At 42.8% G+C, this 16,601-nt stretch overlaps 1 protein-coding gene across 1 annotated transcript; it reads right to left on the bottom strand.

The window, feature by feature from the left end:
- Nucleotides 1-5,950: 5,950 nt before the first annotated feature.
- On the bottom strand, nt 5,951-15,776 carry fam171a2b (family with sequence similarity 171 member A2b; the record flags this gene model as incomplete). The annotated part of the gene is given in 9 exon segments (XM_080542587.1): nt 5,951-7,481; nt 7,829-7,955; nt 9,232-9,345; nt 10,267-10,446; nt 11,101-11,259; nt 12,070-12,162; nt 12,934-13,161; nt 15,610-15,748; nt 15,750-15,776. Coding segments are annotated over 9 exon segments (2,598 nt in total).
- Between the last annotated feature and the right edge of the window lie 825 nt (nt 15,777-16,601).

Raw genomic sequence — 16,601 nt, forward strand, 5'->3', positions numbered from 1 at the left:
CAATGCAGAAAAGGTCTGGTAGTACACCACCCTCTGCAGTGCCTTGAGAGCGAGGACTGAAACAATTCACAGAATAACTTAAATCATTTTAAACATCCTCTATTAGAATTTCTTTTAAATTGCGGAGGGTGCTGAAAATTGCACATTCAAATATGTTCTTGGTTCTAAGTGTAGGCCTATGTCTATAGTTAACCTCTTCTGTTTGTTTCATTTTCCAACTTTGCTACTTTCGGTCAAAATTGACCGGTGTGTTTTGCACAGTGATATCTCTGGAACCCCTTATCCAATTTTGATGGTTGAACATGTTCATTTGAACAGTCAAAGCAAGTAGAATCAAGGGGTGGCAGACAGAATGACACCAGGGTTATAATTTTGCAGCAAGTTCAAAGATAGTGTTTACTGTACATTACTGTATATTATAAAAATGCCTGCCATGTAGGCTGTGTGTACTGGAGATGGGAATTATTTAGTTAGTGTTGTAGCTGAGATTCTTCCCGTTCCATTGTTGTATGGGATGTATTATTTTTTTTTATTACCCATTCATTTCCTATGGCAGTCAATTCTGACCGGAAACATCATAGGTGTGACACAGTTCAATAAATCCTCCAAAATGCAATGCAATTCAATGCAATCAAGTGTATATGCTCAGGGGCCTAGGGTGGAGGATAACATAAGGTCTTGAGGCAATGGGATGAAAAACACAATATTTATGATTACAAACAAAGTCATTCGGTCAGATTTGACCGTGAACACAAGAGGGAGGTTAAAAGCTGCAAAGGCTATAGCCTACCTAAAATAACATTATTATTATTGATAATATCTCAATAATGTATTTTTAAAAAGCAGTGTCAGTAAGTTTTTTTTCTCTCTGATTACTTGATTAATCATAAGAATAATTGACAGAATAGTCGATTACATAACAGCCTGAGACTGAGCATATGAGAGAGGAGAGAGAGGCATTGGTGTGCTTAACACAGCTGGGTTTCCCTAATAGCTTGGAGTCCACTCCACCTGTCAGGTGCTGAAGCTGTATTGAATACAATTCTGTCAGCTGTGAGTTAACCAATTAACCTTAGTTACATCAATTTACAGTATACAATCTACCACTGGGAAGGATTCTTCTTGAAAAAACCTCCCCAAAATAATAAACAATATACATTTTATACAGTAGGCCTACAGCTCGACATGACTGAATCTTGGATTATCAAACTTAAAAAAGACACCATGACGTGACAATGCAAACAAGTTTATTTCTATCTTGTCTTCAATTTACAGTTTACAAACAACTGACCAGATTTATTAGAAGTATTTTATTTTTCTCACAAAGAAACTAACCTAATGTGTCTTTTCCTTTCTCATGTTGATTGCCTTGACAGCTTTCCTTTACATGACAAAGCATGTGACTTTGCTTTCATGTAAAACTATGTTCTCATACAGCTGAGTTGGTACAAACAGAGTTGATACATATTGTACCAAAGCCTGACACCTACAGTAGGGACAAACTCACACAAGGCCGCAAAAAGTGATGTCAGGACTGACAAGAACTCCCAATTCAGCAGGGGAAATCTGTCAATTTAGCATCCTGACGAAAGCTAGACTGATCCAAATTCCAATTCACAGCTAAACAACTGCACACAGGCAGTGCAATTCTGATGCCACACAAGCACAGCAGTGCAACACAATAGGGTCGTGACAAGAAAGGTTGCTGAGTGAATCATCTTGCTTTATGATAAAGGCCTTTTCAGATTAGCAAGCTGTAGCAGGGGTGGTGACGCCGGGTTCACTCAATCGAGAGAAGATGCTAGCTATGTGTGTATGTTTGGTAGGGAAGAAGGAAGGATGAAGTACATCCTAGTCATGTGATTGGTTAACAGAAGTGGCGCCGCTCCAAAAATGTAAGATTGTTCAGGTATTGCCGCCCAAGCCGAGAGAGCGTGTGAATGAGCATGGCTAATTCGCCGCCTAGGAAACGCAAAGGCTCCTATTAAACACATTTGTTTGGCGTGAGTGGTGAAGCCCGTCTCTCGCCTGAAAGCGACAGCCTTGACAAACTGTTGAGCCAAAAAACGAAAAGGAGTCAATCTGTGGAGTGCATTGAGGAAGGCCTGAGAGGAAGGCTAAAGTATTTTTTATTCTATTTTATTCTTTTTTTCACTACTCTTTTGATTGTATTGAGCGCTACTTACTTCTTGTATTGCCCACAAACCCTCCATATCTATACCTGCAAATATCACAATGTGATATTCCTGTTATTTCTTCCCACAGGAGGACACAGACACTACACCCCCGTTGCAACCCTTCTAATCTAATCTAATCTAATCTATCCACCATGCTCAACTGACCACAACCTGATTGTCGCAGGAGGACTTTAGCAGTCTGGAAAGCAGAGGCTATCTCAGCCTACGCCTGCTTCCTGTCCCTCCACCTCTTGGCTCTCTCAGAGACATGGATTACACCAGACACCAAACACAGCTACTTTGGCAGCTCTCTCTGATGCCTACTTCTGCCTAGACTCCCTAGTCAAGGGGGAGGCACAGGACCCAGCTCACCTAAGTGGTCACATAATGTCCTTCCCCTATCACACCTCTCCATATCCACCTTCGAATTCCATGCTGTTTCTATAACCTCTAACCTCAACCTTCTATAACCTTCTATAACCCCCCCCCCCAAACTTGTTATCACACATTGTTGTTATCTATCACCCCCCTAGGTCAGCTTGGCCACTTCCTAGATGATGACCTAAAAACGTATCTCTTTCTTCTCCTCAACTACACTTCCTCTGCATCAACTGCTCTTACGAACATTCCAAAATGCAATACTTGCAAGTGATGGTCAGCCCCCTAACCCTTGCCCGGCCACTCCTCTCTTCCACCTCGGCTGGCCGCCTGGCACCGCCGCCTCTACATGGATGCAGCAGTCGCCCTACTCGATCACAACTTTTTACTGTCCTGGCGCTCCGCTGGTGGAACGAGCTGCCCACTGCTGTCATGATTAACTGTCCCTCCTAAAGACCTCTTTATCCCCACTACCCCCCTGTACAGTTTCTCTACTATAGACAAATAAATACAAATCTAGCATTGTAACTGCCAACGGCCCCTGGTCATAGCATAGATTACTTTTTCTTACGATGATTGATGGATAGATGATTCACTTACTTGTACAAATGTATTTGTTGTAAGGCGCTTTGGATAAAAGCACCTGCTATGCCAAAAATGTAAATGTAAAATATATTTAAAATACTGATGAACTCATCAGTATTGATGAAAGAAAAATAGAATTGACTTCTATTGGCATTTTATATGGATACAATTTTGATAATTTAAGTATCTCTCTATAGTCGACCCCAGCTATTTTGTGGTTACATCATATTGTTGAGTCTACCTTTTAAGGAGCTTTGATGTCAACTTGAGTTCACACCTTTTAAAATAAATTAAATCATACTTGTGTAATGTAACCAACTACATACCACAAATTCAAATACCTGGAAAAAGATGCACAACAAAAATGGCTTAACATTAAACCTTTAGAATGTTTGTTTTTGTTCTTTCTTATTTTTTGTCATTTTGTTAAACAAAACTAAGCCACAACTGCACTAAAAAACATGACCTATCCAGTCCAAGAGGTACATTAACAGCAGTAGGCCCAAAATGTGGAGGAAATTCCTCCCAGAACACATCTCTCTTGCCATTTGAAAATCACATCACATTTAAATTCTCACTGCATTTACAAACACATAGGGTCATCAACTGTAGCTAGTATGACAACAAAAATATGGTAAAAGAGATCCATTTGGAAAATGGCTATAGCGTAAGGAGCCTATACAGTATCAACATGTTCTATCAACCCTTCGAAATAGCAAAAATAAAACAATTCATAAGCCTTGATGTAAAAGGAACACATTTCTTTCCATTTTGTCAAAGATTAAGTGTAACTTCGTCTGCAACTTAAGTTTGTTATGTTTATGGAACACTGCTCTGGGATCGTGTATCATCTTTCATTATGTTTTGTTACTTATTCTCTCACAATCGTATTTGACCAGTTTCGGAAATCTATTGCATCATCTGACGATGGCTGTATTTCAACAATTTACAATAGTTCACAGTTGTTAAGTGTCATAGGCAGTGGTGATGCTAGCTACAGTGAGAGCATAGTGGTCAGTATGTTGTAGTTGTAAACATTTAAGACCGGAAGTGAATTTGTAATATTAGAGCGAAATTCAGTGTATTTCCATCTAAACATGAGCAAGAACAGAATTTGACATACTTCATAAGTGTGCCAACATCCTGGATTATCATATAACAAACATTTAAATAAAAACAATCTATTCTACATATCACATGCACATACAGTACATACACACACAATCTCATATAGTTGTCAGGATTGGGTCACCAGTTATTAAACTCAAAACCATTTACAAGTTCAGAGGAAAAGGATAGACAGGATACTACTATGGACATCTTGAGCACAAAAGTGTCATTGATCAATTTTGGCAGACATGCTCTTGGTAGAGAACGATGTGTGTGTTCTTCAAATGCAGTGTGATTACATATTTGTGCCTGTCCATCTTAACATACTAGTTTAGGTGACATAACTGCGTTTTAAAAAGGCCCTCCATGCCAGTCAGTTAACCCTCTGTGAAAGAAGGCACTTACAGGAGATACAGGTCCAGGTCTTGTCCAATAACAACCCCATATTACAAAGATCTAAAAGGATTGGATACAGTTGGTAATCAAGATGGTGGCTCCACCTTGCCTTCTGATAGGCTAGATGGAATTTTCACAATTTTGCTTACACCTATTCAATCCTTTCAGATATACACGCACACACTAGAGAAAGTCTTACTTGTGATGGTTGTGTAGTTTCTTCACTTACTTTAGATAAAAACACTTATTGTAAGTAGCTAAGAGTGTCAGCTATATTCTAAAACACTTATAGAGTAGGGTGCTGAGGTTTTTACTAGACAGGATATTTGTGGGGGGGGGGGGTTGTGGTGCCATCTGCTTATTTCAAACATTCATTTGCATGCAATCCTCAAAATTGTTAAATTTTAAATCCAAACTGTTGGGAGTATAGAGCTAAAGGTAGACAACATGTTTCCTATTTTCAATACTGATGTAGGCAAGATTTGAAATCACTACAACATGATGAACAAGACCCAAAATGACAGAATACGGTGTGTGCATGATGACTGACATGTCAAATTATTACTATCATATTCGAAACACAATATATGAATACAACACATAAAGAACTGGAAATAAATGTCATCCCTGAAGGAGCAATTCACATTTCACATTTACATTTCATAGTACGTACAACCCATTAAATGCGGCTCAGAAAAACATTTCACACTATCAATTAATATAACGATAGGAAACAATAAAATAAATGGAAAAAAAAATCCAGGGATGAAATTCCAGGGCAAGGTGACACGTGTACATTTACAAACCTCAAGTCCATGGAAGGAGAAAAGTAGTCCCGTCTTCAAAATGTCTTTCCCATATAAAATTCCAAGTCTATTCACAATAATGGGTAAATTCTATTCATGGCAACAAAATGGGTGAGTTCTCTATGGATACAACCAACGGTGTCTTATTCTTTAAGATGGCTATTTCCCAAGTTAAAACCTAAAATTTGAATTAAATGGCAGCGATCTTAAGAACAGATTTGGAGAGATACCGTACATATTTCTCAGTGAAACCCAATAGGTATTATAGAAAAGGGGAGTGCTTAGACAATGAGAAACAATGAACGATCGCGATGGACACCAATAGAGGCTTTCATATACAGTACATACTAAATCAAGCATGGTTGTGCTTACTGTATCTTTGATCATCAAATAATACTTCTCATTCTATTTATTATTTTTCTTCAGATGGCTATATAACTGCCAGGTTCAAGGTAAAAAAAAAGAGAAGATTTTCCAAAGAATGGGCTCTCAAAAACCTTACTTTTTGGGGTGGAAAACAATAAGAGGCCTGTCTTCGATCTTCTGCCACGGGCTCTTCTTGTTCTCGTCCTTGTCGTCGGGGTCGTCCTCGGGGCTGGTCATGGAATCGTTGTTGCTGCTTCGCGCGCTGTTGATGCGGCTGCGACCTCTCCTGGTGATGGTGGACCCCCGCGAAGAGGGCCCCTCGTCCAGCAGAGGCGTGAGGGAGTTCTCCTCTGGCGACACCGGGCGGCCCTCGCTGCTGCTGGGTTCGCTGTGGTCCGCGTACGCCAACTTGGAGTAGGTCTTCCCACCGCTACTTCCACCACCACCACCACTGCTGTTCCCCTTGCGCCCGCCTGTGCCCCCACCTGTGCCCCACCTTTTTTCCTCTTCTTTCCCCTTTCGGATAGCGGCGATCTTGCGGTCGTGGGCGTCCTGCGGCGATTCCAGGTTGGCGTCTCGGATGGCGTCTCGGAGGTTGTCTCGGATGGCGCTGTTGGGACCGCCGAGGCCTCCGCCGCCGCTGAGGTCGTTGCCCACGTCGATGTAGGAGTGGCGCACGTGGGCGTTGGAGCGTCCGTCCAGGGAGATGAACCAGGCCCGCGGGTTCTGCTTCACCCCCAGCTCCAGCAGCTTCTTCTCCGTCAGGGCCTTCAGCTCGCCGTTCATCTGGGCCATGGTGGAGTCGTTGAAGAGGACAGGGATCCGTACCGGCCCGCCAGAGCTGTCCGTGGCCCAGCTAGACCCTTCGGAGTCATCCCCTTGCGAGCCGGCCTGTTGCTGCTGGGCCTGTTGCTGAGCGTGGTGCTGCTGACCTGCGGCCATCGGATTCCCGTCCTCATCCAGCTGCTGCTGTCGATCCTTCCCATCCTTCCCCTGGAACTCAGAGGAGAGGCGCATGTAATGTGCCGGTATGACCAAGGTGGGGACCATGCTTCGGTACATGTTCTCCTTCATCTGGTCGATGGAGCTGCAGAAGATGATCTGGCCCGGTTGGGTGTTGAGGGACGTGGGCCGGGTCAGGTGGTCCGCAGCTTGCGCGGAGTACTCGGGGGGCTTGTCGGACTTGTCTGACAGGTGCTCTTGGAAGCACCTTGGAGGCGACGGGGGGTCGGAGGTGTAACCGCGATTGTCGTTAGCGTTGTGGCAGCGGTGGCTGTCGGACTCCTTGTCGTCCATGGGGCTGTAGCTTCGGGCGTAACCTTCGTTTAGAAGCGGGGGGTCCAGGTTGTTGGTGTCGGTGGCGCGTGTGACCTTCATGGGGAAACTTTCGCCCCTTTGGGGTCCCGAACTTTCGCCCCTTTTTCCCTTCGACTGTCGCAGCTTGTGGGCAGGGACGTGTTTGGCGAACTCCTCCCGCGAGCTCTGGTAGTCTTGCGACGGGGACGAGTCTGGTTTTCCGGCGCTGTTGGAGGGGCCGGACTCGACGTGGCCGCCACAGATCAGGTTGAGACGGGAGGTGGACGTGCCCTGGTCTCGCTTGGACCCGTTCAGGGTGGAAGAATGGAGCTTACCCTGCTGCCGCCTCGGTTTCAGACACTTCCGTCTGGAAACAGAAACACATGAAGATAAACAGTTACACACAATATTAACACAAAACAACACAATAAAACATACTACTACTTCTTCTTGTAGTACCTTAAAACACAGATACATCCCAGACACCGTAATCATATAAATAATTTAAAATAATATCACAATCATCATCATCATCAACATAATCCTCATAGTCCCAGTTATCATCACCACACTAATATCACTATACTGTAGCATCAAGGTAGTCACAGACAGTTATCGTAGTCACAGTTATCATCACCACACTAATATCTCTATACTGTAGCATCAAGGTTAGTAGAAGCCCAAAGGTGAGACCTGCGTCTACGCTCCCCACACCTGCAGTAGTAGAGCAGCACACAGAGCAGGATGAGCACCAGCAGGGCCAGGGAGCCCAGGATAGAGAGCAGGAACAGGGTGTGGTAGGTCGTGATGTCCCTCAGGCCCGGGTAACCCAGGCCCACGCCTGGAAGACAAAGCACATCAATGCTACTTTAGAACTCATGATTCTAAAGGCTCTGTTCCATTTCTAAAGTTGTCACCTTCCCCTCTATTCTTGTTTCCTCCGCTTTGAGGATCTGTGACAGCTGGGTAGATGTAAGCTATGGCTCCATCATGGTACTACCATATTGCTTTCACCTACTGTACATACAATGCTATGAGATCTGTGAACAGGGGGTGAATGACGGGTAAAGGAATGGAGCAACTTTCTGGAGTGAAACACAGCCAGGGACTGACCCTGATTAGGGTGAGGTTGGGACATCAGCAACGTATGCAACGTAGGGGCGGGGCTGTGGCGCAGGAGGTAGAGCCGCCGTCTGATCGGCGGTTCGAGCCCCAGCCGGCCACACGTCGAACCCCAAATTGCTCCCAGTGAGCGGGGCCGGCGCCTTGCATGGTAACTTGCCACCATTGGTGTGTGAATGTGTGTGTGAATGGGTGAATGAGAGGCCGTTGTAAAGCGCTTTGGATAAAGGCGCTATATAAGTCCATTACGTACATTATATTGTCACCCCACAAAAGTTAGAATAAATGCGTCTCAGGAAAATGCCAACTTAGGGCAATTTGAGACATTTGAGATTAGTGCGCGTAACTCAAATTGGAGCACAAATATCCCATTGACATCAATGCATGACTTAATTACATGCGCATATTTCAAATCAGTGAGAAGCCCTTATTGTTGTTGCATGCATAAACCCTTGATGAATTCAAATGTCAACATTACATCAACATCATGTAATTACATTACATCAACATTACATTACATCTACTTCTTTCAAAGAAGTCCAAATAGTTAATTTATGCACTGCATGGCATGCGATGTTGAAGAAGAACATCATAATCTTTTACTGGTATCTCCTTATGGTACTCTACAACACCAGGGTTCTCCCCAAAACAGTGACGCTGAGCCACACTGTGAACACACTGTTTCGGCGCTACTATGTAAATATTACAAGGCAAATTAAACTATATATTTAGTAATGAAAGTAGCGAAAGTCAAAGTGTTATTCCTCAGGGAATTCAGTGTTTTAGTGGTAAAAACTATTTGCGCATTTTCACACGAGTAAACGCAATTCTGGTTTTGATAATGCAATACAACATTGTCCTGTTCATAAGGAGAACCCTGAGTACCACCGAGTGAAATAGTTACAACAGAACAGAACAGAACAGAATAGTGGCACTAAGGAACAAATAACATAAAATTAAAAAAGACAAGAGCCAAGACATATAGAACAAGTTACCTGCAGATGAAGGGAAGGCTGCTACCCAATACCCCAACTGAGGAACAACCACGTTCCAAGTTAGCTGTGTGCCTTCCTTCTTTATGTACCCAGTCCCATTCCTGACCCACAGACCTGCAAAACAAAATTCTAAGTCAATATGCGTAGGTTTTATCATGCAACATCTTGGGACTGCTGATAAACTGCTCAGAAATAAAATGTCTAATAAATACAATGCATATATTTACTGGAGTTAATAAATATATTAGTTAATGAAATATGACAATTCATAAACAGTTTACTAACAGTTAAGAAATGTATTCGTTTTAAGCCATTACTTGTAATTTGTGGGCTCTAAAATTAGTGTAAGTAAATGATCCGACATCACGCAATACAACTTTATTTATCCCCTTGAATGAATGAATGAATGAATGAATGAATGAATCGTTTAATGACCACACAACCTAGGTCGTTGGAATTTGTTTTCGGTACAGGTGGAAAGCTCAATACAGCAGTGTCAAAAAAACATACACACATTGCACATAACTATCACATGGACATGTACTACACACATAACCACAAAACAAGAACATATTTACAATGTATAAAGTGCAGTACGTCTGGCAGGGTTAGTGCAGTGAGTCAGGTGTTGAGAGTCCTTATAGCAGAGGGGAAAAAACTGTTTGGCAGTTAAGAGGCATTTAATTATTTTGGAGCAACATAATCAAAGATGAATTGGGTGGCTCATTGCAGTAAATAACCAGAAAAACATTGTGTTGTGCTTTAAGCAAGCATGGAGACGGTTAAGTTACACAACAACCCTCACGATGGTATTGTGAAGAGTGAAATAGTATCATAAGGTTACCCAGGGGTGGTATGCATCTTTCTCTATGCCCAGAATAGTCAGAGATTATTTTAGTAGTATAGTAGTGTAGTATAGTAGTATATATTAGTAGTATAGTATTAACAGGTCTTGCAGATCATCAGCGGTGCTGCTAAAACCCCCAAACCCTCCAATCATTTTGCTGTAAAAACGAAGATGCGCGTTTTGTGTACCTGTCTTGGGCTGGTAAACCCAGGCAGGGATGCTGGTGGCCATCCTGGAGCGCGTGTCAGAGGGCAGGGGTACGGAGACGTGGACCGGGTCGGACACCTGGATAGCGTTGCCATCGCCGTCAAAGAGTTGCACGCTGACCACGGCCAAGGCTGTCAGATCCGTCCATCCTGTTTCAGCCCCTGAACACAAAACGTCATGGTTCTGTGCTGCCCCCGCCATCCATATCACAGCTAGGAGTCATGCCACTACCATGAACCTTCACAGTGGTGGAAGTAGTATGAAGTATTCAACACATCAACAACTGTTTTAATTCAACATATTTCCATTGCAGCTATTCACATGACATTTAGACCAGACATTGGTATTAACTCAATAGTGCTTTTTTTTATGTTACAAACTGTTGATTTTGGTAAGTCTAAGGTTTTGGCTATGTTTCTGATAGACTTTTCTAATATTTTAGCCTTCTAATGGCTTCCGTGACTTTCATTGATACCTCTTTGGTCCTCATGTTGACAGACAAACCGAAAACACCCGCTGAGACAATATTCAAATACTTTGGTGCCCTGAAATAGGGGGATATGTATAAATAGGGGGATATGTATAAATAGGGGGATATGTATTGTAATATGTATAAAAAGGGTTGTAATTTCGAAAATGGTTAAAAATGAAAACGTTGAATTAAAGCTGAGAATCCCTACTTTAACCTCATAGTAATGGTTTGATTTCAAATCCAAACTTTTGGCGTTAGTGTTAAAAGAAGACAAAATGCTTTGTCTTTCCAATACTTGTGTGGGGGGGGTACTGTAGGCCTATACACTGTCACTGATGCCAACCTGTGCTGTTGGTCTCCTGACCCAGTAGATAAGGGAACCCCCCTATCTCGTACTGGCTCCTGGCCGTGGTGAGCACGGCGGTCAGCTCGGTGTAATTGGAACTGGGCAGAAGTTGAAGAGACTTCCTTTGGAGCTGGACCAATGGCTGGTTCCGTGCACCTACAGAGGAGCAAATGTACACCATGAATGAATGATCTTTATTGCCATTGTAACAGGTACAACGACATTTTAAATGATCAGGGGAGAGGGCGAACGCAGTCCCCCACTAACACAAAATATGCAGTCGAGATTCCCACATTTGGGGAATTCTCAGTGGTCAGCGTAGCCAGGCGTGCAATGGCCAAGCCTCGCCCTGGGTGAACCTCCATCTTGACCAAGGTATCTCCCCTGCCAGGTAAGTATCTTGCTCTATGCTCATATTGAGATATGAAACATGAAGCACTATCCAACCACTTTGACTCCCTCCATTTTGAGACTATTTAGCCATAAAAGCATGGGGTACAAAACAATGTTATATTGCTATTAAGAGCTTTCAGTTTATGACTTTCTGAAATGAACTCCGAAAATGTGGCCGCTGCAAAAAAGTACTCCACTGCAGTTGTTGCTATGGTGACAGCAGCAGGAAATAATTTGTGTTGTGCTGAAAACCTCTAGAGATCTCAAAGTGCAAGAAGAGACAGGAGAGAGGAGCGAGGTGAAAATATAACACCACTCTATTTATTAGCAGGAGAATGATTCTGAGCAAAGAATGCTGTGTGGCCTGGACATTAGACCTAATTTAGACATCAGTGTTCATTTAATACCAAAACAAAAAGCTGTACTGAAAAACATTCCCTTCTCACACTCTGCAGTGTGTACATTGTACAGGATGACACCGCCCTTATAAGAATATAGGGTGATATTACAGAGGTGGGGATTTAAAACAAAACATAAGACACACACTGTTCAAAAAAACAATGGGTTCCTTACCTGGGGACCCATGCAACACCTGGATGACGTCATCGTACAGAATGAGCGTGCCTGGCCTCTGGATTAGAAGGTAAAGGCTGACTGATGCGTACACTGAAAGAGAGATGACACCAAAGTCAATACAGTATCAACTATGACAGTTAATAACTATACATATATTTCCAAAAGATTGCAATGGAAGTCCTGTATCTGCCCGAGGGAGTCCCTGTGGAGTGCTCCATAAGTAATTGTGTTGTATTAGCCATACTAACCCTATTACTCTCAAACTATCTTTCCAGCTATCAAAATGATTTATGTTAAAGGAAACCTATTATGGTCTTTTCCACAAGTTAATGTAGGTCTCTGGGGTCCCCGAAACACCACTCAGATGTTAATCTAAAGGCATTCTAGCCCGCCTCGGTTTCAGACTCTACCCCAGTGTGAGGTAAGGCCGAGAGGCAAATCTGAATGGCTTGTTGAATCACATTTTCTGAAATACACAGCCCACAAAAAACTGACCGAATTACTTTATTCCACAGTTTCTGTGTTAGTAGGGCCATCAGAGACACACAAGTACTGAAAAGGTTAGTTTTTCCTAATATTAGATTACCGTACAGTAGTATAGTGTACGTATACAGCATTAGTAAATAAGTATTACAGCAATATAACAGCATTCAGTGATAATCAGTGATTACAGCATGGCAGCATTCCATTCTAAAAAGTAATCCCCTTCTTCTGCCCTTGCAGATCAATGACAACTGGGTAGGTGGTAGCTATAACGCCCCCTAGTGGGGAGTAAACCCAGAGTGGAGAGGGGAAGTGAACAAGTCAATGGTTACATTGTTTGAAAGCAGATGCAGCTCAATACTAGAGCGTTTCACTTACAGGGGATGCGGCTCGCGTGCCAGGGGACAGAGTTGGTGACATAATCCTGCTTGGAGGCTGTGATGATGACGAAAGTCCCTGGGCGGTACAGAAAGGTCACCCTGAGCACCCCGTCACTGCCCGCCTTGCTGGAGGCCAAGACCGACTGGTTCCCATGTACCTCCACTTCAGCGTCCGCCAAAGGTGAGAGGTCGATATTGTCAAAGATCTGAACTCTAATCTGGACCTCTGTAAGACATTAAAAACACATTTGGATCTGTCAAATTCCTGGCTCCATTACCATAGCATCATCTTGACCAAATAAACATGCAGAGGTATGATGACAAAGCACTTTATTTGGGTTGTTTTTCCCCCCCAAGCACGCAAGGAGAGAGAAAACAGGTTGGTGTTGGTGCATGTTCATATTTGCCCTCAGTCTATGCCGTCATCCACCAAGTAGTGTTGGCACTTACTGTAACATGCTAGGCCTGGCCATATGCCGTTCTACATTGAATTTAAGCAATTCTGCTATTCTCTCCCTACATACATAACACAACCACTGTCAGACAGAACAAGCATCCCTTGAAATAGCGTTCTCTGGATTAAGACAAGATTGTAATGTAGACACTGGGGACTGAGGAGACACTAGCTCCTCCAGTAAATCTTCCCTCAGAACATTTTGGTTATGCTAACACTGTACTATATTGGCTAGACCCTGAGTGTTTCCATGGATACAAGGAATCACCAACAGACTCTAGATTTACATTTCCAATATTAAATCACAAGCAACCGTCCCCAGTCTCTAACCTCTATTTCAACCCTCCTGATAGGCCTACATCACAGCAAATATGGTTAATGAGATTAGAGCCATTGAGATAATGTGCTAATGTGTGTGTGTGTGTGTGCTGTCCCCTGAGATAATCGGTTCAATAATAAAACCCCTTGGGCCTTGTGAAATATTACCGCACCTTTCAAACACGGTCAGTGGAACTGAACTAATCGATGGTACTTCACACTAGCATTGAGATGTTTCCCATGAATTCAAAACGTCAGTTTAAGTGCCGGTCAGTTTAGGTGTGTAAAGATGCATACAATATGACGGATCAAGGCAGTGGTCTTCACTCCTGATATTGGAGGGCAACAGTGTGTTTTTGTCCCAACTCTAACACTACACACATGATTCAACTTCTCAACGTGACCATGGTTAGTTGAATCGGGTGGGTGGGTTGCTGTGTTAGTACAAAGCCTGCACACACTACACCCCCAGGACCAAGACTTGAAAACAATTATCTATTGTCTGATACAGTGTGCTAAGCTTGCCATGCAAAAGCATTCACCCTACACAGTTTTCACATCTTGTTGCCTGAAATTGAAAGAGCATGACATTTTATTACATTAATGCATGTTTTCCTCCACTGATACTCAGCTCCCTGGACACTTGATAGAAATGTTCTACAAATGTAAATACATTATAAGAAACCGAGAAGACATGAATGCATAACTATTACCCCCCTTTGCTGTGGCCCTCATAGAATCAGCTAAAATGCTAAGTTACACAAAACATTGAATCTGTCTGGGTGAAATAACAGTTACACAATTTCAGAATTAATCAGAATGTGGAAATGAATTACACACTGTGTGGATCAGGCTAAATGTCATCTGTATTAGCCTGACACATTAAACACAATGCAGAATTCTTCAGTGTCCAGTTGAGTGTACGGTTCTGCAACATTACTGTCGGTTAAATTAGGCTAATTACATATCATGACGTTAGAATTATAAGGTTCCATCTCCATTTTTGTCAAAATTGAGTTGTTTACATAATCTGATGCCTGTGTGGTGTTATTTTTTAAATGTTGACATTTTTTAGTTAGTAATTCATAAAATACAAAGGTTCCATCTCACATAACATAATGGAATGTAAAAACTTTGATGCTCAATATCTCTGAACTACCCGAAACGGAGATAGAACCTTATCATTCTAAACGGAGATAGAACCGTATCATTCTAAACGGAGATAGAACCTTATCATTCTAAACGGAGATAGAACCGTATCATTCTAAGCTCACGATATGACACGTTTTTATGAATAAGCGAGCTGATGTGAACACATTTAATCTCCTTTTCTACGCTCTCCTTGTGGATGCTACAGCTGATCGTCTTGTCTATATAAACAGACTTGGCTTCAGTAAGTCACTCATTGTTCTAAAGACAAGAGACACATATTTGAGCATCACAGAACGATGGCCTGTAAAAAGATGGGGTTGAGATAAATACTTCGGGGTAGGCCCTATGTGATTTTGTCTGATCTTGTCTTCCTGCCAAAGAACATTGGCCTATTTGGGAGAATCTTACTGATCATGGGTTAGGCTATGGCCCGGCCCAGCAGGCTTCATATCACATGAACAGGCTTCCCCCCCCCCATTTGTGCGGATCGCTGCCTTCAATCCTTTCTTTAGTTGTTACAATGTCACCGATCGCTTCAATCCTTTCTTTAGTTGTTACAATGTCACCGATCCCTGCATCAAATTGATTGCGCGAACGACTACGATTGGATCGCGTGCTATGTATAGATACAAATCAATGTTTTCGATTAGCCTGCTGTCACAATTGTCAACAAAAGCAATAATAAAAAGGCAACCACTCCCCAGTCTCTCCCCTCCTCATTGTGTCGCATCCCATAATGGCATATCTTACCAAACGCTCCTGGATCTAATTCTCCTGGAAGAGATTTGGACTCTGCCTCTTGTTCCACCCAGACCGCAGATAGAGAGATAAAGAGGAGCAAACGTGAGATGTAGATGGGTGTCATCATCGTTGGAAAAACTACATCTCTCATTCAAAAATCGCAGGCGGCCATACATCCATTATTTCTCGCGGGGTGGATCTGTTGACAAGTCGCACACATAATCTCGGATGCCCACTCCTCACTGACATAAGGATGCTCGATGATCTGCAGCCCTGCTGACTTCGCTTTGACTGTTTTCTGTGAACGCATTGTCTTGCATTGCCCTCTAGTGGTATAAAATGGTACGTCTGAAAATACGAGGGCACTCTGAATAAAGCAGTGAGACAATACTATACACCTACCTTGTTATAAGGCATTATACAAAGGGAAAGGTGCATGCGCCGTGCAACACACGCACGACCGCACAGATAAATACAAGCCCTGCTGAACATTAGAAACCACGAGCTCTTAAAGGTCTCTTAATGGTTTCCATTGGCAGGTGGTTTATATTGGTGCAATCAATGGTATTGTAACGGTTTCGGTTGGTTTTGTGGTGCCACTTTAAATGCGTCTTTGTAGTCTAACCTGGGGGGTATTCCACGAAGCTCGATAAAGTTCTAAGCCTCGATAAAGTTCTAAGCCTCGAAAATGTTAGCTTGCGTTCGGTGCCATCAATGTGGCTCAAATAATTCACTGCTTGGTTGAGCTCCTTTTCTGAGTCAGATATAATTAGCCTGGTCGCGACCAGGCTAAAACACAGGCTATGGTAAGACGCGCGTCAAAAAAGGCTCACAGGCGGAAACTACATCCCGAACGACAGTTCCTCTTTTAGATAGATAGATAGACTTTATTTGTCATTGCTACAGTACAGGTACCAAACAACGAAATTTAGGAGGGGAGGCTCCCCTGGTGTTTAGGAAAGGAAAAAGAAACACATTTTGGAAAAAGCATAGATGCATAA

This window comes from Nansenia antarctica, assembly GCF_963989245.1.
Source record: "Nansenia antarctica genome assembly, chromosome: 11".
Taxonomy (NCBI): Eukaryota; Metazoa; Chordata; class Actinopteri; order Argentiniformes; family Microstomatidae; genus Nansenia; species Nansenia antarctica.